At 42.7% G+C, this 25,718-nt stretch overlaps 2 protein-coding genes across 2 annotated transcripts; both read right to left on the bottom strand.

The window, feature by feature from the left end:
* Positions 1-17,001: 17,001 nt before the first annotated feature.
* Positions 17,002-18,239, bottom strand: LOC121645443 (olfactory receptor 52K1-like). The gene is made up of 2 exons (XM_041993899.1): positions 18,165-18,239; positions 17,002-18,015 (listed from the first exon to the last, which is right to left on the bottom strand). The coding sequence occupies exon 2, from the start codon at positions 17,978-17,980 to the stop codon at positions 17,033-17,035; it is 948 nt and encodes a 315-aa protein (XP_041849833.1). The 5' UTR covers positions 17,981-18,015; positions 18,165-18,239; the 3' UTR covers positions 17,002-17,032.
* Positions 18,240-21,122: 2,883 nt separating this feature from the next.
* LOC121645550 (olfactory receptor 52E4-like) lies at positions 21,123-22,052 on the bottom strand. Its single transcript, XM_041994040.1, has one exon. It carries the CDS (start codon positions 22,050-22,052, stop codon positions 21,123-21,125), a length of 930 nt encoding a protein of 309 aa, XP_041849974.1.
* Positions 22,053-25,718: the final 3,666 nt, after the last annotated feature.

The raw sequence follows: 25,718 nt of genomic DNA on the forward strand, positions 1-25,718 counted from the left end.
GTGGGAGAACAATGCCATATTTGAAACTCTGAAAATGTAGACTTGAAAACTGTAAGGTTGCAACAAGAGGTTTGAATCTCTGAAAATGTGAGGCTGAAACTCTGTAATATGCATGTTGCACTTATGAAAAATAAAAATTCAAGTACAAAATTATGCTTGCAGAGATTCAAACTTTTTTGTCAGACTTTCAAAATACTTTTCAAGGTTTCAAAACTTATTTTCAGACTTGCAAAACTTTATTTCAGGTCTTAAATTTTCAAACACTGACTTTCAAAGTTTCAAAACGTTTTCTTTCAGTTTCAGATTATGGCAGTGTTCTCATCCCATATCCCTCTCTTGCTTATACTCACTCCGGGTTCGGTGTCCTCCTCAGTCACGGATCCCGTCAATCCACTGGTGGCAGGATGAGCATGGAGTAAATCACCGGCCTGTTGGACAATTCAGTCGTCAGCTCTTTCCTCTCAGCCGTCCTGATGATGGCTGCCCGCGCAGGTTTCGGTGTTCAGGCCTCCTCCTGTCAACGAATGGGTATGTTGGGATCCGGGTCACGGCACCAAAAATGATCAGTATTTTTCTATCATAGAATAAGACACAAAGAACTCAGAGTGAAGTCAGCTTCATCGTGATGGGGAGAGATGGTGGTTCAGCACTCAGAGAGTGTCTGGTGTCAACTCCGAAATCTCAACCCCAGCGCAGCCTCTTTATTGAGCAGATATCACACTTCAGTAGAGCAAGCAAAGTTCAAACAAAGTTCAAACAGGGAAACACATCAGCATACATCACTTCATAACCCTTATCGCACAGAGCAGTGGCCACCACATCCTGTCCTCGGCAGGGTGGGTGAGACCGCAAATCATTACCCATCCTTAAGGGAGAAACTTTAAACTGTCAACTTTAAACTGTCAACTTCTGCTTACTCTAACAACGGGTCCTGACTGTTGTTTGTGCTTATGCACCAAATAGCATTTCAGAGTCCATGAAAGGGGAGTTGGAGAGCATTCTTCCGGGGACTTCAGTGCTCATGTGGGCAATGATAGTGAGACCTGGAGGGGTGTGATTGGCATGGCACCCCTAGTCTGAATTCAAGTGGTGTTGTGTTATTGGACTATTGTGCTTGTCATGGATTGTTTATAAGAAACACCATGTTCAGACTTAAGAGTGTCCACATGTACACTTGGCACCAGGACACTCGACTTTGTAGTCGTATCATCGGACTTGCGGCCGCATGTCTTGGACACTCGGGTGAAGAGAGGGGCGGAGCTGTCAACTGATCACCACCTGGTGGTGAGTTGGCTCAAGTGGTGGGGGAAGATGCCAGTCAGGCCTGGCAGACCCAAGCCTGTTGTGAGGGTCTGCTGGAAATATCTGGTGGAGTCCCCTGTCAGAAAGAGTTTCAACTCCCATCTCCGGCAGAGCTTCAACCATGTCCTGGGTGAGGCGGGGGGCATTGAATCTGAATGGGCTGTGTTCCGTGCCTCTATTGTCAAGGCAGCCAGCTGCAGCTTTGGCCGTAAGGTTGTCGGTACCTGTCATGGCGGAAATCCCCAAACTTGTTTGTGGACAACAGCAGTGAGGGATGCCGTGGAAGTGTAGAAGGAGTCCTATCTAGCATTTTTGGCATGTGGGACTGTTGCGGCAACTGATGGGTATCAGCAGGTGAAGAGGAATGCTGCTTTGGTGGTCTCTGAGGCAAAAACTCGGGCATGGGAGGAGTTTGGAGTGGCCATGGAGAAAGACTTCCTCGCGGCTTTGAGGAGATCCTGGTCCACCATTCGGCACCTCAGGAGGGGAAAGCAGTGCTCCATCAACACTGTGTACAGTGGCTGCTGACCTCAACTTCGGATGTTGAGAGAGTCGGTGGACAGAATATTTTGAAAACCATAATCCCACCAAAATGTCTTCCAATGAGGAAGCAGAGTTGGGGGACCCTGGCGTGTTAGTGTTAGTGTTAGTTTTAGTTTTTTGCTTTTTTTTCTAAATTAGGGTATTTGTCAGGTGCAAAATTCAAAGTAATCGAATAAGCACTGTATAATGAAAACTTAACAAGATACAATTTTTAAAAACTGTATCAGGAGGAAAGATGAACAGCCATCGACAAATCAAACACTAAAGCCCAAAAGATAGCAGCCTTAAGTAAAAAATGTGTCCAGTGGCAGGTAAAAATCAACATAACCAACATATTAAAGACACACATCAACATCAAGAGACAGTTCACAGTCCTAGGCAGCCAGGAGTCTAAACGAGCTCAATCTGACTAATCATGAACAACCTTGTGTGTGTGTAACTGACAGTGTGTGTGTGACTCACGTTCCCTCCCCTTGCTGCTCGGCCTGGTTGAAGCTTCTCTTCATGAGGGGGTCAGAGAGGCTACCTGGTCCAGGTGCTCCTGGTTAGCCTTCTTGTGCAGCTTTTCAAATGAATTTTCACATTCGTGGTTTTTCCTTCCACATCTTGTACGACCTGCTTTTTCTACAAGGCACTTTTATCTTTGGCATGGTCATAATGAAAGAAATCCCAAATAGGACTCTCCTCGCTTTCTCCTAACTTTCTCCGTAGCATCACGCTAGCCGACGCGCGGACACGCTGTTGACATGTGACGTCACGGAGCTTCAGGTGTCGTACGACGCAGACACCTGAAGCTGAGCGGAGTAAACAGATTTCTTATGTATGAAATAAATGTACAAAACATGAAAACGAAAAACATTTTTGCTAAAGTTTTTGTTTGTTTTGTAAACACACTATACAATTTCAGTTATTATTTTTTTTTATCTTTCGTTTTTATTTTTATCTCAGTTAACGAGAATGTTTTTTTTAATTCTAGTTTTCTTTTTGTTGTTGTTAGTTTTCGTTAACTATAATAACCTTGTTCTGTGGGGGGAACTCTGGAAGTATGGAGTGCAGGACCCGCTTGTACGAGCTGTCCGGTCCCTGTACGACCGGTGTCAGAGCTTGGTCCGCATTGCTGGCAGTAAATCCGAGTTGTTTCCAGTGCGGGTTGGACTCCACCAAGGCTGCCCTTTGTCACCGATTCTGTTCATAACTTTTATGGAAGGAATTTCTGGGTGCAGCCGAGGTGTTGAGGGGATCTGGTTCGGTGGCCTCAGGATTGGGTCTCTGCTCTTTGCAGATGATGTGGTTCTGTTGGCTTCATCTGGCCGTGATCTTCAGCTCTTACTGGAGTGATTTGCAGTCGAGTGTGAAGCATCTGGGATTAGAATCATCACCTCCAAATCCGAGACCATGGTCCTCAGCCGGAAAAGGGTGGAGTGCTCTCTCCGGGTCGGGAATGAGGTCCTGCCCCAAGTGGAGGAGTTGAAGTATCTCGGGGTCTTGTTCAGATAGACAGGTGGATCGGTGCGGCGTCTGCAGTGATGCAGACTCATCGGTCTGTCGTGGTGAAGAAGGAGCTGAGCCAAAATGTAAAGCTCTCGACTTACGTTCACGATATACGTTCCTACCCTCACCTATGGTCATGAGCTGTGGGTAGTGACCGAAAAAACGAGATTGCGAATACAAGCGGGCGAAATGAGTTTTCTCCACAGGGTGGCCGGGCTCTACCTTAGAGATAGGGTGAGAAGCTCGGTGATCCGGGAGGGGCTCAGAGTAGAGTCACTGCTCCTCCACATCGAGAGGAACCAGATCAGGTGGCTTGGGCATCTGGTTAGGATGCCTCCTGGACGCCTCCCTGGTGAGGTGTTCTGATTACGTTCCATTGGGTGGAGGCTCCAGGGAAGACCCAGGACACGCTTGATGAAGAGTAAAAGATTATACTTTACTAGTCTAAAATGTTCATTTAAATAAATACATATATACATATGTGTTTTATCTTGATACCCTGCACATGCATATAATTATTATCGTTGTGTACAAGGTTTAATCAACAAGCTTGATTAATTGGTGACCTGAAACTTTATCACTGTGTTTGTGTGAGATATAACTTTTTTTTTTTACTATTTTCTTGTCTTTTCGATGACTCACTGGAGTTTTATGATGTTTCATTTAGGCTTTAATAAGTTGGATATATATAGATATATTCACAAAATGTTTAATTTGATAACTCTTTACAAAATGATCAGACCAGCCCTCTATCTGCTATTTGACCCAAAACCAGCCCACAAGACTGTTATTGGTCAAGATAATGGACCCACATCGTTTCATGGGGCTTTTTGAACTCAGAACAAAGATTTTTGCTTCTCTTCCTCGTCTTTTCCTCGTGGGCTCTTTCTCTTTTGGTCCTCGCAGCTTCAAGTTGACTTCAAGTTCTCTGCTCTTGGAGGCCCTCCAAGTCTTCAACCTTCTTCTCTTCCAGAGTTAGGACACTTGGTCTGAACGCCAGAGAGAAAGAGAGAGATGCTGCCAGAGAATTAAGTTTGCAGTGATGTGAAGAACATCACGTCAGATCCTAAGTTTGTGCCTGCATTCAAGATGCACGATCAATTTAGTTCCTTTTTGGACTGATTAACTCCGTAGTTCATTCCTTTTTCCAGCTAATACTTCGCTTTTCTTTAAGTTATGTTTTTATCTTTTGGACTTTTAATATTGATCCTAGATTTTGATCTTTACTTTGGATAACTGGTTAACACACGCTGACCAAAGCTCCAGAACCAGTGCTACAGAGTTCTTTTGGACTGACCTAAAGCTGGACATTTTTCATCTTTTGCCATATCACCGCAAGTCATCCACTGTCCATCATCGATACCACCAGCCGAGCAGCGGGCGAGTCTGCATTGCAGAGCTGCCTGATCCAAACCTTCGGACCACCACGTGACGCATCTTCTGGCCTTCTGGAAATCGCTCGGGATCCAAACCACCTGTGCCAACTTCCTCACTTGCCATCAGAGTCACCACAACGGTCGTAAGTCGGCTCGATCCAAACAGAACCGGACGAGTCCTGCTCGGATCAATTCTCTGCTTTTCTGCTCAAGAATGGTTGGTTGTCTGACAGTGATCTAGTAGTTCTACATCTAAGTTAAACTTCCAGTTTTAACAGATGAGATTCAGTTTTCCCTCTTTTTCTTTTAGAATCCAGAGATGCTTTTTCAGTCCTGAACCTTAGTTTAATTAACACCGCAGGTTAATTAACTTTTGTTCATTTCTTGCAGACATTTCTTTCATTCTGACACACTGAAATAAGATTCTGGTTTGAACTCCATATTCTGCATTTTACAATGTTGGATTCATTTTCCCATGAAGTCCTTTGTAAATATTTCCTTTTCATTTATGCATGATTAGTTTAGTAATAAATATTTCATCTTTATCCTAAACTGGTCTGGTTATTGTGAACTCCTCCTTTGACCCATTTATGGGTCCCTTCGACATAAGAATTCACGTTATTTGCGTCCTGAGACTGATTGATTGATAACTGATTGATTTGACTAGCTTGAATTAATTAATTTATCAAATTAATTAATTTAGTACTCTAATGGTGTCCACACAGCCATTAGATTAGGATAAAGCTGTCTGTGTGGTGGTGCCCCACGAGAAAATTAATAACATCAGGTTATGAAATTATTGGAATTAATAATTTTATTAAACATCTTTAATGTTTAATGATGCTAAACGCTACAATGATGATGTGGTTAGGCGGAAGCGCTAAAGGTCTTGCCTAAGGAGCCAACGTGCCTTATAGTGAAGGTGATAGAATCTAATATGGCTACCAATCTGTGATACCTTCATATGAAATTAGATGAGTAATTTCACTGCCATCATAAACTGGTTCACGTTCAACATTTTATCTCACTTACAGTTTCCCTTAAATCCTTTAAAAACTCTGCCGCCTTAAGGGTTAATAACGCTTCTACCTTCTGTTGTTTCCTGTCCAGATGCTTGTATCTGTTGTGGTGCTTCATTTCAAACTGTCTTCTTAAGTTTTATTCTTACATTACAGCCTCACTGTCTCCACACAGAAGACACAGCTTCATCCTTCACATCCGCAAACATATTCTCTGTTTTCAGAGTTCACTTTTCCTTTAGTCATTTCTTGGGGAGAGAGTTCGTTCCCACCGCGGTACTCGCTCGCAGGTCCATGACTAACACACCAACAAACGGCCTTATTTTATTACTTTGTTACATTGCTGATGTTATTATTTTACATTCTTTACAAACACAAAAAGGATTAAATTAAATTTATTTGGTTCTGCCATTCATTAAATTTTATTTGTCAATAATCTGTATACTGTGTTTGATTATGAAAATAATAACGACAGATAATTAAAGGTAAAGTCGTTAAATGATTGTGAAATTTTAAGCAAAAAGTATCAGTATCAGTATCGGTGATACGTGCCCTGGATTTAATTGGTATCAGACCGATACCAAAAGTTGCGGTATTGCCCAGCCCTAACTGGCAATGCATTGTGGGACTTGTAGTATTATGGTGATGTGTGCGCTCTATCAGCAGGCCAGCTGTAATAGTGATTAGATATGATCATGTGGGCCGAAGATTACTCCTTCAAGGGCCGGAGTTTGACACATGCTGTAAGAGGTCTAAACGGTTAGCCTGGCTGCTATAACTGAGCCAAGAATAAGCAACAATAAGCAAGAATAAGCGACAATAAGCAACAATAAGCAAGAATGAGCAACAATAAGCAACAATAAGCAACAATAAGCAAGAATAAGCAACAATAAGCAAGAATAAGCGACAATAAGCAACAATAAGCAAGAATGAGCAACAATAAGCAACAATAAGCAACAATAAGCAAGAATAAGTAAGAATAATAAACAATAAGCAAGAATAAGCAAGAATAAGCAAAAATAAGCAAGAATAAGCGAGAATAAGCAAGAATAAGCAACAATAAGCAAGAATAAGCAACAATAAGCAACCATAAGCAACAATAAGCAACAATAAGCAAGAATAAGCGACAATAAGCAACAATAAGCAACAATAAGCAACAATAAGCGACAATAAGCGACAATAAGCAACAATAAGCAAGAATAAGCAACAATAAGCAACAATAAGCAACAATAAGCAAGAATAAGCGACAATAAGCAAGAATAAGCGACAATAAGCAAGAACAAGCAAGAATAAGCAACAATAAGCAAGAATAAGCGACAATAAGCAAGAATAAGCAACAATAAGCAACCATAAGCAACAATAAGCAACAATAAGCGACAATAAGCAACAATAAGCAACAATAAGCAACAATAAGCGACAATAAGCAACAATAAGCGACAATAAGCAACAATAAGCAACAATAAGCAACAATAAGCAACAATAAGCGACAATAAGCAAGAATAAGCAAGAATAAGCAAGAACAAGCAAGAACAAGCAACAATAAGCAACAATAAGCAAGAGTAAGCAAGAATAAGCAAGAATAAGCAACAATAAGCAATAACAAGCCACAAAAAGCAACAATAAGCGACAATAAGCAACAATAAGCAAGAAAAAACAACAATAAGCAAGAATAAGCAACAATAAGCAAGAATAAGCGACAATAAGCAAGAACAAGCAAGAATAAGCAACAATAAGCAAGAATAAGCGACAATAAGCAAGAATAAGCAACAATAAGCAACCATAAGCAACAATAAGCAACAATAAGCGACAATAAGCAACAATAAGCAACAATAAGCAACAATAAGCGACAATAAGCAACAATAAGCGACAATAAGCAACAATAAGCAACAATAAGCAACAATAAGCAACAATAAGCGACAATAAGCAAGAATAAGCAAGAATAAGCAAGAACAAGCAAGAACAAGCAACAATAAGCAACAATAAGCAAGAGTAAGCAAGAATAAGCAAGAATAAGCAACAATAAGCAATAACAAGCCACAAAAAGCAACAATAAGCGACAATAAGCAACAATAAGCAAGAAAAAACAACAATAAGCAAGAATAAGCAACAATAAGCAAGAATAAGCGACAATAAGCAAGAAAAAACAACAATAAGCAACAATAAGCAACAATAAGCAACAATAAGCGACAATAAGCAAGAATAAGCGACAATAAGCAAGAACGAGCAAGAATAAGCAACAATAAGCAAGAATAAGCAACAATAAGTGACAATAAGCAACAATAAGCAAGAAAAAACAACAATAAGCAAGAATAAGCAACAATAAGTGACAATAAGCAACAATAAGCAAGAAAAAACAACAATAAGCAAGAATAAGCGACAATAAGCAAGAACAAGCAACAATAAGCAACAATAAGCAACAATAAGCGACAATAAGCAACAATAAGCAAGAAAAAACAACAATAAGCAAGAATAAGCAACAATAAGTGACAATAAGCAACAATAAGCAAGAAAAAACAACAATAAGCAAGAATAGGCAACAATAAGTGACAATAAGCAACAATAAGCAACAATAAGCAAGAAAAAACAACAATAAGCAAGAATAAGCAACAATAAGTGACAATAAGCAACAATAAGCGACAATAAGCAACAATAAGCGACAATAAGCAACAATAAGCAACAATAAGCAAGAAAAAACAACAATAAGCAAGAATAAGCAACAATAAGCAACAATAAGCAACAATAAGCAACAATAAGCAAGAAAAAACAACAATAAGCAAGAATAAGCAACAATAAGTGACAATAAGCAACAATAAGTGACAATAAGCAACAATAAGCGACAATAGGCAACAATAAGCAAGAATAAGCGACAATAAGCAAGAACAAGCAAGAATAAGCAACAATAAGCAAGAATAAGCAACAATAAGCAACAATAAGCAACAATAAGCAACAATAAGCAAGAATAAGCAACAATAAGCAAGAATAAGCAAGAATAAGCAACCATAAGCAACAATAAGCAACAATAAGCAAGAATAAGCGACAATAAGCAAGAATAAGCAAGAATAAGCAAGAACAAGCAAGAATAAGTGACAATAAGCAAGAATAAGCAAGAATAAGCAACAATAAGCAAGAATAAGCGACAATAAGCAAGAATAAGCAAGAATAAGCAAGAATAAGCAACAATAAGCAAGAATAAGCAACAATAAGCAACAATAAGCCACAAAAAGCAACAATAAGCGACAATAAGCAACAATAAGCAACAATAAGCAACAATAAGCAAGAATAAGCAACAATAAGCCACAAAAAGCAACAATAAGTGACGATAAGCAACAATAAGCAAGAATAAACAACAATAAGCAAGATCAGGCGACAATAAGCGAGAATAAGCGAGAATAAGCAAGAACAAGCAAGAATAAGCAACAATAAGCAACAATAAGCAACAATAAGCAACAATAAGCAAGAATAAGCAACAATAAGCAAGAATAAGCAACAATAAGCAACAATAAGCAACAATAAGCAAGAATAAGCAACAATAAGCAACAATAAGCAACAATAAGCAACAATAAGCAAGAATAAGCAACAATAAGCAACAATAAGCAACAATAAGCAACAATAAGCAACAATAAGCAAGAATAAGCGACAATAAGCAAGAATAAGCAAGAATAAGCAAGAACAAGCAAGAACAAGCAACAATAAGCAAGAATAAGCAACAATAAGCAACAATAAGCCACAAAAAGCAACAATAAGCGACAATAAGCAACAATAAGCAACAATAAGCAAGAATAAGCAAGAATAAGCAACAATAAGCCACAAAAAGCAACAATAAGTGACGATAAGCAACAATAAGAAAGAATAAACAACAATAAGCAAGATCAGGCGACAATAAGCGAGAATAAGCGAGAATAAGCGAGAATAAGCAAGAACAAGCAAGAATAAGCAGCAATAAGCAAGAACAAGCAAGAATAAGCAACAATAAGGAAGAATAAGCAACAATAAGCAACAATAAGCAAGAATAAGCAACAATAAGCAAGAATAAGCAAGAATAAGCAAGAATAAGCAAGAATAGAATAGAATAGAATAGAATAGAATGCCTTTTATTGTCATTATACACATATACAATGAGACTAAGCCATCTCCAATGTCAGTGCAAAGAGAGCAGTATAGAAGATAAATAAATAAATAAAAGATCTAAGGTATAAAATATTTACAGAAATAAACAGATGTGCACACCCGAGTTATTTGCAGATATAAGTATGAATTGTATATACCTGTATACTATACATGTGTATAGTGTTTGAATATGTCACATGACAGAATGTATTGCACATGTCGTTAGTGTCCAGAGTATTTCAGATTTGAATTCCTACAGGAGTTTAGGGCAGTTATTGCTTTTGGAAAGAAACTGTTTTTGAGTCTGTTTGTTTTAGTCCTGATGCACCTGTAGCGCCTCCCAGAAGGCAGCAGGGCAAACAGATCAGAGCCAGGGTGGGAGCTGTCATTTATGATGTTTCTGGCTCTGCTGAGGCAGCGGGAGGTGTAAATGTCCATCAGGGAGGGGAGAGGACAGTCAATGATCTTCTGTGCTGTCTTTACAACTCTCTGTAGCCTCTCCCTGTCTGCTACAGTGCAGCTGCCGTACCATACTGTGATGCAGTATGTCAGCAGGCTCTCGATGGATGAGCGGTAGAAGGTCAGCAGCAGGTTGGAGTTTAGTTTGTGCTTCCTGAGGACTCTCAGGAAGTGTAGCCGCTGCTGAGCCTTCTTAGTCATTGACGTGATATTCTCTGACCAGGAGATGTCGGCCGAGATGATGACGCCAAGAAACCTGATGGTGTGGACCCTCTCCACACACTCGCCGTTTATGTAGAGGGGGGCTGGGTCTGTGCTGAACCTCCTGAAGTCGATGATAATCTCCCTGGTTTTCTTGGTGTTGAGAGCGAGGTTGTTCTCAGAACACCAAGCAGCCAGCTTCAGGATCTCCTCCCTGTAGGCAGCCTCATCACCCCTGGAGATGAGTCCGACCACTGTAGTGTCGTCAGCAAACTTGACGATGAGGTTGTCATTGTGGGCCGGCCTGCAGTCGTGGGTGTAGAGGCAGTACAGGAGGGGGCTCAGCACACAGCCCTGTGGGGAGCCGATGCTCAGCATGGGGGTGGAGGAGAGGTGGGGACCTAGTCTCACAGTCTGGGGTCGGTCTGTTAGAAAGTCCTTTATCCAGGCACATGTGAGAGGGGGGAGGCCAACAGTGTCCAGTTTTGTGCATAATCTGTCCGGGATTATTGTGTTGAACGCAGAACTGTAATTCACAAAGAGCATCCGGACGTAGCTCTGCTGCTGCTCCAGGTGGTTCAGCGCAGAGTGAAGAGCTACAGCTATGGCGTCCTCAGTGGATCTGTTCGCGCGGTATGCAAACTGGTGGGAGTCGAAGTCTGGGGGGAGATGGTCCTTGATGTGCTGAAGAACAAGTCTCTCAAAGGACTTCATGATTACCGGAGTGAGGGCCACCGGTCGGTAATCGTTCAGGCTGGTGATGGGAGACTTCTTCGGCACCGGGACTATTATGGAAGATTTGAGGCAGTGTGGGATGACTGCCTGATCCAGGGAGAGGTTGAAGATCCTGGTAAAGGTGGGGGCGAGCTGGTGGGCGCACGCTCTGAGCACTTTGCCCGGTACTCTGTCTGGGCCAGTAGCCTTCTTGGTGTTCACTGCCAGGAGCACCCGTCTGACATCGTGCTCCTGGATGGTGAGTGGGGTGGTGCGGGAGCCAGATGGGGATGTGGGTGGGGGTGTGGGTGGGGGCATGGTTGGGGCAGGTGCATGCTGCTGTGATTCGAACCGGGCAAAGAAGCAGTTTAGCTCCTCTGCCAGTGTTGCACTCTGATCTGCTGTTGACACATCACATCACAATAAGCAACAATAAGCAAGAATAAGCAAGAATAAGCTAAAATAAGCAAGAATAAGCAAGAACAAGCAAGAATAAGCAACAATAAGCGACAATAAGCGACAATAAGCAAGAATAAGCAAGAATAAGCGACAATAAGCAAGAATAAGCAAGAATAAGTGACAATAAGCAAGAATAAGCAAGAATAAGCAAGAACAAGCAAGAATAGGCAAAAATAAGCAACAATAAGCAACAAAAAGCAAGAATAAGCAACAATAAGCAACAATAAGCAACAATGAGCAACAATAAGCAAGAATAAGCAACAAAAAGCAAGAATAAGCAAGAATAAGCAAGAATAAGCAACAATAAGCAACAATAAGCAAGAATAAGCAAGAATAAGCAACAATAAGGAAGAATAAGCAAGAATAAGCAAGAATAAGCAAGAATAAGCAACAATAAGGAAGAATAAGCAAGAATAAGCAAGAATAAGCAAGAATAAGCAACAAAAAGCAAGAATAAGCAAGAATAAGCAACAATAAGCAAGAATAAGCGACAATAAGCAAGAATAAGCGACAATAAGCAAGAATAAGCAAGAATAAGTGACAATAAGGGGCGGCGAAGGCTCAGCAAGGTAGAGCGGTCGTCTTGTAACCCAAGAGTTGCCGGTTCGATCCTCGGCCAAGTCGAGTTCATGTCGAGGTATAAGCAAGAATAAGCGAAAATAAGCAACAAATAGCAAGAATAAGCAACAATGAGCAACAATAAGCAAGAATAAGCAACAAAAAGCAAGAATAAGCAAGAATAAGCAACAATAAGCGACAGTAAGCAAGAATAAGTGACAATAAGCAACAATAAGCAAGAATAAACAACAATAAGCAAGAAAAAACAACAATAAGCAACAATAAGTGACAATAAGCAACAACAAGCAAGAATAAACAACAATAAGCAAGATCAGGCGACAATAAGCGAGAATAAGCGAGAATAAGCAAGAACAAGCAAGAATAAGCAGCAATAAGCAAGAACAAGCAAGAATAAGCAACAATAAGGAAGAATAAGCAACAATAAGCAACAATAAGCAAGAATACGCAACAATAAGCAAGAATAAGCAAGAATAAGCAAGAATAAGCAAGAATAGAATAGAATAGAATAGAATAGAATGCCTTTTATTGTCATTATACACATATACAATGAGACTAAGCCATCTCCAATGTCAGTGCAAAGAGAGCAGTATAGAAGATAAATAAATAAATAAAAGATCTAAGGTATAAAATATTTACAGAAATAAACAGATGTGCACACCCGAGTTATTTGCAGATATAAGTATGAATTGTATATACCTGTATACTATACATGTGTATAGTGTTTGAATATGTCACATGACAGAATGTATTGCACATGTCGTTAGTGTCCAGAGTATTTCAGATTTGAATTCCTACAGGAGTTTAGGGCAGTTATTGCTTTTGGAAAGAAACTGTTTTTGAGTCTGTTTGTTTTAGTCCTGATACACCTGTAGCGCCTCCCAGAAGGCAGCAGGGCAAACAGATCAGAGCCAGGGTGGGAGCTGTCATTTATGATGTTTCTGGCTCTGCTGAGGCAGCGGGAGGTGTAAATGTCCATCAGGGAGGGGAGAGGACAGTCAATGATCTTCTGTGCTGTCTTTACAACTCTCTGTAGCCTCTCCCTGTCTGCTACAGTGCAGCTGCCGTACCATACTGTGATGCAGTATGTCAGCAGGCTCTCGATGGATGAGCGGTAGAAGGTCAGCAGCAGGTTGGAGTTTAGTTTGTGCTTCCTGAGGACTCTCAGGAAGTGTAGCCGCTGCTGAGCCTTCTTAGTCATTGACGTGATATTCTCTGACCAGGAGATGTCGGCCGAGATGATGACGCCAAGAAACCTGATGGTGTGGACCCTCTCCACACACTCGCCGTTTATGTAGAGGGGGGCTGGGTCTGTGCTGAACCTCCTGAAGTCGATGATAATCTCCCTGGTTTTCTTGGTGTTGAGAGCGAGGTTGTTCTCAGAACACCAAGCAGCCAGCTTCAGGATCTCCTCCCTGTAGGCAGCCTCATCACCCCTGGAGATGAGTCCGACCACTGTAGTGTCGTCAGCAAACTTGACGATGAGGTTGTCATTGTGGGCCGGCCTGCAGTCGTGGGTGTAGAGGCAGTACAGGAGGGGGCTCAGCACACAGCCCTGTGGGGAGCCGATGCTCAGCATGGGGGTGGAGGAGAGGTGGGGACCTAGTCTCACAGTCTGGGGTCGGTCTGTTAGAAAGTCCTTTATCCAGGCACATGTGAGAGGGGGGAGGCCAACAGTGTCCAGTTTTGTGCATAATCTGTCCGGGATTATTGTGTTGAACGCAGAACTGTAATTCACAAAGAGCATCCGGACGTAGCTCTGCTGCTGCTCCAGGTGGTTCAGCGCAGAGTGAAGAGCTACAGCTATGGCGTCCTCAGTGGATCTGTTCGCGCGGTATGCAAACTGGTGGGAGTCGAAGTCTGGGGGGAGATGGTCCTTGATGTGCTGAAGAACAAGTCTCTCAAAGGACTTCATGATTACCGGAGTGAGGGCCACCGGTCGGTAATCGTTCAGGCTGGTGATGGGAGACTTCTTCGGCACCGGGACTATTATGGAAGATTTGAGGCAGTGTGGGATGACTGCCTGATCCAGGGAGAGGTTGAAGATCCTGGTAAAGGTGGGGGCGAGCTGGTGGGCGCACGCTCTGAGCACTTTGCCCGGTACTCTGTCTGGGCCAGTAGCCTTCTTGGTGTTCACTGCCAGGAGCACCCGTCTGACATCGTGCTCCTGGATGGTGAGTGGGGTGGTGCGGGAGCCAGATGGGGATGTGGGTGGGGGTGTGGGTGGGGGCATGGTTGGGGCAGGTGCATGCTGCTGTGATTCGAACCGGGCAAAGAAGCAGTTTAGCTCCTCTGCCAGTGTTGCACTCTGATCTGCTGTTGACACATCACATCACAATAAGCAACAATAAGCAAGAATAAGCAAGAATAAGCTAAAATAAGCAAGAATAAGCAAGAACAAGCAAGAATAAGCAACAATAAGCGACAATAAGCGACAATAAGCAAGAATAAGCAAGAATAAGCGACAATAAGCAAGAATAAGCAAGAATAAGTGACAATAAGCAAGAATAAGCAAGAATAAGCAAGAACAAGCAAGAATAGGCAAGAATAAGCAACAATAAGCAACAAAAAGCAAGAATAAGCAACAATAAGCAACAATAAGCAACAATGAGCAACAATAAGCAAGAATAAGCAACAAAAAGCAAGAATAAGCAAGAATAAGCAAGAATAAGCAACAATAAGCAACAATAAGCAAGAATAAGCAAGAATAAGCAACAATAAGGAAGAATAAGCAAGAATAAGCAAGAATAAGCAAGAATAAGCAACAATAAGGAAGAATAAGCAAGAATAAGCAAGAATAAGCAAGAATAAGCAACAAAAAGCAAGAATAAGCAAGAATAAGCAACAATAAGCAAGAATAAGCGACAATAAGCAAGAATAAGCGACAATAAGCAAGAATAAGCAAGAATAAGTGACAATAAAGGGCGGCGAAGGCTCAGCAAGGTAGAGCGGTCGTCTTGTAACCCAAGAGTTGCCGGTTCGATCCTCGGCCAAGTCGAGTTCATGTCGAGGTATAAGCAAGAATAAGCGAAAATAAGCAACAAATAGCAAGAATAAGCAACAATGAGCAACAATAAGCAAGAATAAGCAACAAAAAGCAAGAATAAGCAAGAATAAGCAACAATAAGCGACAGTAAGCAAGAATAAGTGACAATAAGCAACAATAAGCAAGAATAAACAACAATAAGCAAGAAAAAACAACAATAAGCAACAATAAGTGACAATAAGCAACAACAAGCAAGAATAAGCAACAATAAGCAAGAATAAGCGAGAATAAGCAAGAACAAGCAAGAATAAGCAAGAATAAGCGACAATAAGCAAGAATAAGCGAGAATAAGCGAGAACAAGCAAGAATAAGCGACAATAAGCAAGAATAAGCAAGAATAAGCAAGAATAAGCGACAATAAGCAAGAATAAGCGACAATAAGCAAGAATAAGCTAGAATAAGCGACAATAAGCAAGAATAAGCAAGAATAAGCGACAATAAGCAAGAATAAGCAAGAATAGGCAAGAATAAGCGACAATAAGCAAGAATACGCAAGAATAAGCAACCATAAGCAACAATAAGCAAGAATAAGCAAGAATAAGCGACAATAAGCAAGAATAAGCAAGAATAAGTGACAATAAGCAAGAATAAGCAAGAATAAGCAAGAACAAGCAAGAATAAGCAACAATAAGCAAGAATAAGCAAGAATAAGCAAGAATAAGTTACAATAAGCAAGAATAAGCAAGAATAAGCAAGAATAAGCAAGAATAAGCGACAATAAGCAGGAATAAGCAAGAACAAGCAAGAATAAGCAACAATAAGCAAGAATAAGCAAGAATAAGTTACAATAAGCAAGAATACGCAAGAATAAGCAAGAATAAGCGACAATAAGCAGGAATAAGCAAGAATAAGCGAGTTTATTTGTAGCACAATTAAACGACAGGATGACTCAACATGTTTTACAGAAACACTGAAACCTTAGCAGAAAATAAACAACACAATTTAAAATTTAAACTAAAGAAAAGGAACAGTAGATGAAAACAGTTAAGTTATTTAAAACATGATCCAGTTCAAAGATTCCAGGTTAACAGAACCAGATCCAGATCTGGACTGTAAATAAAACTAGTCCATGCAGCAGAGAACAGGTGGGTCTTTAACCTGGATTTAAATAAACTGAGTGTTTCAGCTGATTTGAGGCTTTCTGGGAGTTTGTTCCAGACATGTGGAGCATAGAAGCTGAATGCAGCTTCTCCATGTCTGGTTCTGACTCTGGAACTGATAAGAACCTGGATCCAGATGACCTGAGGGTTCTGGTAGGTTCATACTGGGTCAAGAGGTCTCTGATGTATGTTGGTCCTAAACCATTCAGAGCTTTATAGACCAGCAGCAGAACTTTAAAGTCTATTCTCTGACGGACCGGCAGCCAGTGTAAAGACCTCAGAGCTGGACTGATGTGGTCCACTTTCTTGGTCTTAGTGAGGACTGGAGCAGCAGAGTTCTGGATCAGCTGCAGGTGTTTTTAGACCCCTAAACCATGAAGTTTGGACATCTGGACACCTCTGGATTTTAGCTGGACCAAGGATCATCTCCAGCTCCTTTTCTGAAAGGACCAAAAGCTACATTAGCATCAGCGCTAGATGAGGATGAGTAGGGCCAGGAGATTACTCCGTTGTTGAAGCTCAGCCTGTTCATTCATCCTCAGCTTCAACAAAGATCTTTTTTTGTTTCACAGTTTGAATAAGATGACGTTTAATGCTGTAGGATCACATCCAGGACTGATTTCAGTTCGTATATTCAGGTCAGGTTTGGCCCCGGCGGCAGGAAGTCAGCGTCTTCAGGATGTGATGTCGTATTTCGGTGGTTCTGATGCCGTAGATGATCGGGTTCAAACAGCTTGGTAGGAACAGGTAGATGATGCTGACAACAGCCCGACTGGTTGCCGGGAGACTGTTTCTGATCCGGTACGATAAGAAAGCTGTGAGCACGAAGGTCAGACTGACGGACATCACGATGAGGTGGGTGACACAGGTGTGAAGAGCTTTGGCCCCTGATGTTCCTGAACGCAGCACGGAGCGGAATATGATGATGTACGAGATGGTGATGATGAGGAAGTCGAGCACGGTGATGAAGAAGATTGTGATCAGGCCAACCAGGCTGTTGATGGAGGTGCTTCCACAGGCCAGCTCCACCAGCGCCATGTGCTCACAGATGCAGTGACTGATCACGTTCCCCAAGCAGAAGGACCTCGATCCGGCCAGACTCACCACCGCGGAGATCATCACCACATTTCTGATCAGAAGAGGGATCACAAACTTACTGAATCTAAGAACAGACATGTGCTCGTGGTAGTGGAGCGGCGTGCAGATGGCGAAGTAGCGGTCCAGCGCCATCCAGAGCAGCAGAGTCGACTGACAAGTTCCCAGCAGGTGAAGGAGGTACATCTGGAGCAGGCAGGCGCTCAGAGAGATCCCCGTCCAGTCCAGCAGGAGGCGCAGCAGCATGTCGGGAGCAAAGACGAGCGGGAGGCTCAGGTCGATGCCCGCCATGCAGGCGATGAGGATGCACATCGGCGAGTGGAGGCTTTTATGTGAAATGATGAGGTAGAGCAGCAGAGAGTTAGAAAACAGCGACACCACAAACAGGATGAAGAACGGGATGAAGAGGACGGGCCTCAGCGCTCTGAGCTCATCGAAGGCTTTCAGGATGAAGTATCTGTGTGAGGAGATGTTGTCCGTGAGCGGCTCCATCTGCACCTCCGTCTGGTCCACAGCTGCAGGATCAGCTGACAAAACAAACAAAAACACGAGAACAGATTATTCCTCAGATCTTTGTCATGCTGGACCATCAGTTAGCTCCTGACACCTCTGAGCATGCTCCGTTTGGGACTGGATGATCAGCTGATGTAAATTTTTACAATAACTCTTAAATGACCAGTTCTGAGATCATTCTTTCCCCCACAGTCATGCTAACTGGTTTACTCCCAGGGGTTTGCCGTCCTCCTCATCAGGTCCACCTTCTAGAAGATGCTACAGAGTGGCCTTAAAGCTTTTGAGTGCATCCCATCTCCAACACACCGCTTTCTTACAGCACACAGCATTTGGCATTTAAACGGTTAAAATAAACAGAATAATTATATATTTGGTATTTTTACTAGGTGTGAAGCATGAAAAATGGAAAAAATATTAATCCGTAGTGTTTTAGAGGATTTTTTTACTCTAATGAGCTGAAGTTAATGTTCCCCGTTGACCATAAGAAAACTTTACTGGGAGTTTAAAAGTTTTTCAAGAGAGAGCTGGAGCTCCAACCGGGAAACAACCGGAGGCCAGAAACTGGAGGAAAAATTGACCTTAGAGGGGGGTTGGTGAGTGTGTGTGAATTGTAGCCTCAGTTTCCTGTTCTTAGCTGGCAGGAGGCACCCGGTGTGTCTTCTGCTGCATCCTGGTCCAGACAACTGCTGCTCTGGATGTTTTCTCTTCTTCAGACCATCTCTGGAAACCCTGGAGATGGTTGTGGGTGAAAATCCCAGTAAATACTTAGACCAACAACCACGTTCAAAGTCTCTTAAATCTCCGTTCTTCCTCATCCTGATGCTCAGGTTGAACTTCAGTAAGTCGTCTCCACCACGTCTACATGACTACATGCTGCCGTGTGATTGGCTGGTTGGATACAGGTAGCTGAACAGGTGGAGCTGATAAGTGGACAATGTGTAGATTCAATGATAAATCCAACACGTCTTTCCAAAGCAGAGCTGCTGCGTCTTGTCGTGTGCAGGCTTCATTTTATCTGCAAATGTTTTTATCTCACACAAAATAACTCTTCATCAACATCAACCTCTGACCAATCAGGACAGGGGATGAACACGCTGATGAGCAGACATTTTCATTTTAGTTAAAATAAGACTAACTTCCCTCAGAGCTGAGAGGCTCCTTTCAGAGCAGATGCAGCTTGCTCATGTCTAGCCGTCACACGCTCGGTTTGGAAAATAGAAGAACCTTTGCAGATGCACTGCACCTCCACCCCTTCAGGTCTTTGTCCGCCTTACCTCTGCACAAATAGAGTGAAAGAGCGGCCTCTGGGTGGCGCTGCAGGGTTCCTAAATGTAAAACAGCTTTTTCTACAATCAGCATTTCTTAGAAAGGAACGGAACAAGCTCCCTGCTGACCTGCACAAACTAGAGAATTTTCTCCAGAGAAACACATAAAAAAGGATTCTAAGAAATAAATCCTGTCAGCAGTGGAAACTTTCATGTGTTTTCATGGGTTGTAAATAACGCCGCATGGCCTCCTTTCTGTCGTTGCAAACTGAGTTTTTATGTATTTTGTCACCATTATTTTGCACCTTGGCTTCGTCTTCTGTCCGGTCTGGAACCAGCTTCTGGAGCCCGGATGCGTTTCCACCTTTTATAATGAGTTTTATTCATCTGTTTTAAACCCTTTTCATTGTGTTTTTATTTCTTTTCTAAGTGTCTCTTCTTCCTGCCTGCAGACGGAAACTAGCTGCTGAGTTTATCGTTTCATTCTGCATCCTTGCTGATAAATAAACCAGTAAAATACAGAAACTAACTGGAGATGTTTGATGATGATGATCTGGACTTCAGTAAAGAAGGAAGTCTGCAGAGGATGAAATATCTTCATCATCATGTTTAGATGGCACTCTAATAATAATAATAATAATAATTATTATTAACACAGCAGGTTTTAAAATAATACAAATACACACAAAATAAATCAAAAATTTAAATAAAACAAAGTCTTTAATCATTTCTTTTCTTCCAGGAAATAATCAGTAAACGTTTGTTGAGTTGAGTTTAAAAACTGTACGATTAGCATTTTATTTCAGCATTTCCTCTAACATGACGTTCTCTCTTTTCTCAGCTGGAATTCCTCCTTTTTCCTGCACATGAAGGTCGTTCCTGCGTCTGCTCGTCATGACTGATGGTCAAATATTGAATAACTGGGTTGGACGTGTGCCGACGTTTCTGAATGAGACAAGAGAAAACTGAAAAGAAAAGCTGTTTCCATCTGAAATCCTCCACCTTTGCTGCTTCCTACAACCTTCCTGTCGACTTCTGTGTCTGCAGGTTTTACACTTCGATAGAAAAGAAGGAAGCAGCAGCAGAGACGAAGAACCTGTAATTACTGCAGACAAACAACGAGCAGCCGAGCATCCACCTGATGAAGCAGAAACACCTCCAGCGTGTAGTGGGAGTCGAGTCTGAGCAGTTTTACCTGCTGTTGGCTGGTTGTTGCTCCGTCTGTTGGCAGGTGGAGTCGCCTTCTCCACCCACAGACTCCGCTCTTTATACCCTCTGGCTGAAGCTGCCATTGGCTGAACGTCTAGCGTCTTCTCACCCTGCTGATCTCTCCGGGGTTATCTTGTCTGCAGCCGTACGGCAGGTTTGGACCAGGTCTAGCCACCAGAACCACTTCCTGTCAGGTCCCAGCAGGATGGAGGGAGGGTGGCTGGTGCTTTCATCAGAGTAGCAGTTAGCTTGGACACCATCAGGAGGTCCATCCTGGACATGGTTTAGAGGAGACCTTAGAGAGGACTAAACAACAACTGCTGCCTCCTTCACCAGAAAAGCATCCTGCTTTAGAAAATCCTCCATCCTCCTTCCTGGCTTCAGGATCCATGTTGGTCCACAGAAGCTGTTCGATCATTCAGGATCCATCATTTTAGATCCTGTTTTACTGGCTCACTTTGTTGCACAGATGCAGATCTAAACCAAGCTCCTGCGTAATGATGTCAACTTTCTACTTCCTGTTAGTTCCTGGAACCATCTGCCGCCTCAGACCGGCTGCTGGACGGGTTCATTTCACATGGAGGCGGAAGTCGGTGTAAAAAGGCTCTACAGCAGTTTCAGTTAATAATTTCAGGATAGGGTGGGGTTTAGGTGAAGCAGGTCCAGCGGGTCAGCGTTTTTAGCATTTGCTGTCGGATCTCAGCGGTTCTGATGCCATAGATGATTGGGTTGAAACAGCTCGGGAACAGCAGGTACATGGTGCTGAAGAAAACCCGGCTGGCTGCAGGGAGACCGTTTCTGATCCGATACGACAGGAAAGCGATCAGAGCCAATGACAGACTGAAGGTGAGGACGATGATGTGTGTGATGCAGGTGCGAAGAGCTTTGGTGCCGGACCTGCTGGACCTCAGCACCGAGCTAAATATGACCACATAAGAAGCAGCGATGATGAAGAAATCTAACACAGGAATGAAGAACACAGCGATCAACCCGGCCAGGCTGTTGATGGCGGTGCTTCCACAGGCCAGCTCCACCAAGGCCATGTGCTCACAGAAACAGTGTTTTATCACGTTAGTGCAGAATGACCGTCTTCCTGCCAGAATCACAAACTGTGTGATGATCAGCACGTTTCTGACAACAAGTGGGACGATGAAGCGCAGGAATCGCTGCAGCGCCATGTGTTGATGGTAGTAGAGGGGCGTGCAGATAGCAAAGTAGCGGTCCAGAGCCATCCATACCAAGAACGTGGTCTGAAAAGCTCCAAAAAAGTGAATGAAGTGCATCTGAATCAGGCAGCCAATCAGAGAGATCCCCCTCCAATCAAACAGGAAGTTGAGCAGCATGTTGGGAACAAAAAACACTGGGAGGCAAAGTTCTACGCAGGCCATGCCAGCGATGAGGATGCTCATGGGCTGATGAAGGCTCCTCTGTGAAATGACCACATACACCAGCAGGGAGTTTGCTAACAGAGCCACAACAAACATGAGGAAGAACGGGAGGAAGAGGACGGGCCTCAGAGCTCCGAGTTCTTCAAAGCCGTCCAGGATAAAGTCTTTATGTGAAGAGATGTTCTCCATCCTCCCGTCTTCCTAAAACCTCCTCGTCCCCAGTTTGAGTTCAGCCAGCCTGAAACCAGAGACACAACAACACAAACACGTCACTTCCACTCATCTTATAGCAGGAGACGAGTTTCCGTTATCAGACCTGCAGACAATCAGTTATAAACCACGCCGGCACAAAGAGCTCAGGCTGATTACCACCAGCCTCTCTGGATGATGTGCAAGAAAAAAAACACGACTTTACTTTTCACACCCACATCAAACATCACTGTAAGACCTCATTCTTCCACCTGAAGAACTTCAGGTCCAACACTCACCCTGGCAGACGCAGAGAAGCTCGTCTCCGCCTTCGTCTCCTCCAGGCTAGATTACTGTAATACTCTCCTCATCGGGATGCCTGGCAAGAACATCCAGAGACTTCAATTCGTCCAGAACAGCTGCCAGGATCCTGATGAGGGTGCACAAGAAAGACCACCCCCATCCTGAAAACTCTTCACTGGCTCCACATCCCACTCAGATAGAAGACAAGGTCTCCCTCCTCACCTACCAGAGCATTCATGGACATGCCCCTCGTTACCTACAGGAACTCCTCACCCCTCACGCGCCCTCCGTTCTACAACCACAAACACCCTCCAAGTTCCCAGAACCAAGCTTCTTAGCATGGGTGATCGGGCCTTTTCAGCTGCTGCCCCAAGACTGTGGAACCCCTACCAGACCACCAGAGAAGTCCACAGTCTTTAGAAGCTTTTAAGCAAAACCTGAAAACCTTCCTTTTTAAAAATAAGCTTTCTGCTAAATAATGTTAAATTGATTTTTATTTTTAATTTCTGTTTTCTGTGAGAGCTTTGAGATTCCCTACAATATGAAGTGCTATACAAGTACAATTTATTATTATTATTATTATTATTATTATTATTATGACGGCACTGAGTTAACATACACCCACTAAGTCTGAAATGCTTCTGGAAAATCTTGTTTATGGTGAAAATGTTGGTAAAACATTGTTTAAAAAAAAATGGATTTTTTAATATTCACCAAAAATATAATGATTATTTTTACAGTTTTATGATGTAATAAAATAAAACTGGTTTGCACAGATATGAGAAATGACGTGTCCAACACAGCGATGCATGAAGGAAGAGCAGCTGATGTGGTGGCCGTTTGGAGCGGCAGAAAAACCAGAAACACAAAGAAAACACAGAAACACCGGCTGGTAATTCCTTCATTAACACAGAATCTAGCAGCCGTTAATGATGAAGAGGACGGTTTACCATCCGCTGCATGCTGTCGTTGTCTAGATTATCTCAGATGATCAGCATATGGTGCAATAAATGCTTGAACATTGGCCAGTTGTACATTTAAAAGTTGAGAGAAAGTCTAATGAAGTCCACCTGTGAAGGTTAGTGTGTATTTAGATGAATTCTGACATCATATACAAACTTTTTAATTACGAAAACTTCCCCATCATCATGTCAGGTCTGCGGTTTCATCGGGTCCCAGTCATCGGATCTGTCGGTAAAATCTGTGGAGATGAAAGATTTCTCTGTGGAAACTGTCAAAAACCACTTTGATTGATTTTGGGGAATTTTGAGACAATTAAGATGCAAATGTGGTATCAGAAATAGAAATGAAATAAAGTGAAAGTAAAATTAAAAGAAACATGAAGTGATGCAGAGTACAAATAAAGTAAGAACTTAAAAATACTCCAGACCTTCTGCTCTACCTCCGTCCCGTCCCACTGCTGCAGACAGAAGCAGGGAGGGAAACGTGGGAAAATCTTCTTTCTGTGTGGAAAGTGAGGACAGATGAAACGTACCGGACTTCGCCTGCAGGTTGTGATCGATGCTGCACCAGTGAGACGACATCTGCATCTGATCCCCATCCATCTGTCCCTGAAACCTCTCTGATGCAGCTCCTTTAAACGCCCTGCTGACGCTGTCGTGGGCTGAAAACCCCACAGAGAATCGAAGCTGTCGAACCACAGTGACGATACCAGGAACTTTTTCCAGCACTACGCTCCGCCTGCTCCGCCTGCGTCGCTACATGTTCATCAAACCTGATGTTTCTCACACAGTCCCAAACAGCTGTGAAGAGGCGGGATCAGGTCAACAACAGCTTTATGAACGAGAAAATGCCAAAATTAGAGTCTTCAGGGGATTAAAGCCGAACCAGACAACACACAGCGGTGTTAAAGGTTGAAACGTTTGGGATGAACCTCGGAGCTCTACAGGAGCGTTTGCTCTGGTCTAACCTCCTCAAGGCCCATTTCTGCTCCACGCAGAAGATGCTTCGTCCTACGCAGCCGCCCTCGTACTTCCACGTTTCCATGGGTAACACGTCAGTTCATTCACAAGTGGGCAGGACCGAGTTCAGAGTTCACCTCCACATTTTGAAAACACCAAAAGAAGAAGAAGAAACAGCTTCTTTCAACTTCTTCATCCTCTATCCCCCAATCCCAAACCGAAAACTTGAGCACTCGCCCTGAGCCCCTGATGACTAAATGACATCACCTGCGTGAGGAGTCGAGGGTGACAGGCCACAAGGGCTCGAAATGCTTTAAATAGGATTGGGACAGCACTTTGAGACCTGCACTGCAAGGAGAGAGACGCCATACACACATTTTATATATATATATATATATATATATATATATATATATATATATATATACACACACACACACACACACACAATATATATATAGTATATATAGTAGAGGTCAGGAAGCTCCTGTAAACGCCGCCGTGGGGAAATTAAACGGCGAAAAATATAACGACCCAGCGCCACAATACTGAAGAACATGTTTCACACGTCGGCTTCTCTCGGTAAACTCCGTGTTTCACATGACATCGCAGTGATTTATGGGTAATTCCTTAGCGAAAGTTGGCATCGATGCTGACTTATGGAAAGGGGGCAGAAAGGGCTCAAAAATGTCCGCCATCATCCCTTGATCACTCACACAATTCCAATTGGAATACCACTGAACCCTCGAGCCCCTCGCGGGAGCGCGCCCGTGAGTGCAGGAGTGCTCAAGTGTTCCATTTGGGATTCGACCTATGTCTTCTTCTTCTTTTATTTGGCGGTTTTACATCATCTTCTTCTCTGGTTTGTTCTTTTCGCTGGTTGCGTGTTAGCTCAGCACAGCCATTTCTGGTGGTATTGCTCCGTCTTCTGTGTCAAGCGATTGGTAGCTAAGCTCCCTGAAAACAGAATAAATTATGTACATAACCAACGAAGAAGACAGACGAAACTGTCCATCTTCTGCATCCAGCATAAATGGGCCTTTAGGAGACGAGGTCAACATTTTCTTCACAGCAGTAATGGCCCATCTAACCAAATCTGACAGTCTTAAATTCAGTCGGAGACTTAATGATCTTGTCTTGTGAGTGATAAACTTGGCAGGAGCAAAAACTGTAAAGTTAATAATCATGTTTAGAGAGTTTGAGTCAAGTTAACTCATCTCACAGAGACTCTCAGATCATATTGTGTCATCACGCTTCATTTTCGCTGTAAAACTTTCATTCAAGACCTCCCACTGCAAAATGAGCTATACCAAACCAAGCTCAGATCTGACATTCATTCATTTTCTATACCACTTCATCCAGTTCAGAGTCGCGGGGAAGCTGGAGTCTAACCCAGCAATTAGCAGGCGAGAAGCAGCTACACCTGGACAGGTCACAGTCC

Source organism: Melanotaenia boesemani, chromosome 9 (assembly GCF_017639745.1).
Source record: "Melanotaenia boesemani isolate fMelBoe1 chromosome 9, fMelBoe1.pri, whole genome shotgun sequence".
In the NCBI taxonomy this organism is placed as follows: Eukaryota; Metazoa; Chordata; class Actinopteri; order Atheriniformes; family Melanotaeniidae; genus Melanotaenia; species Melanotaenia boesemani.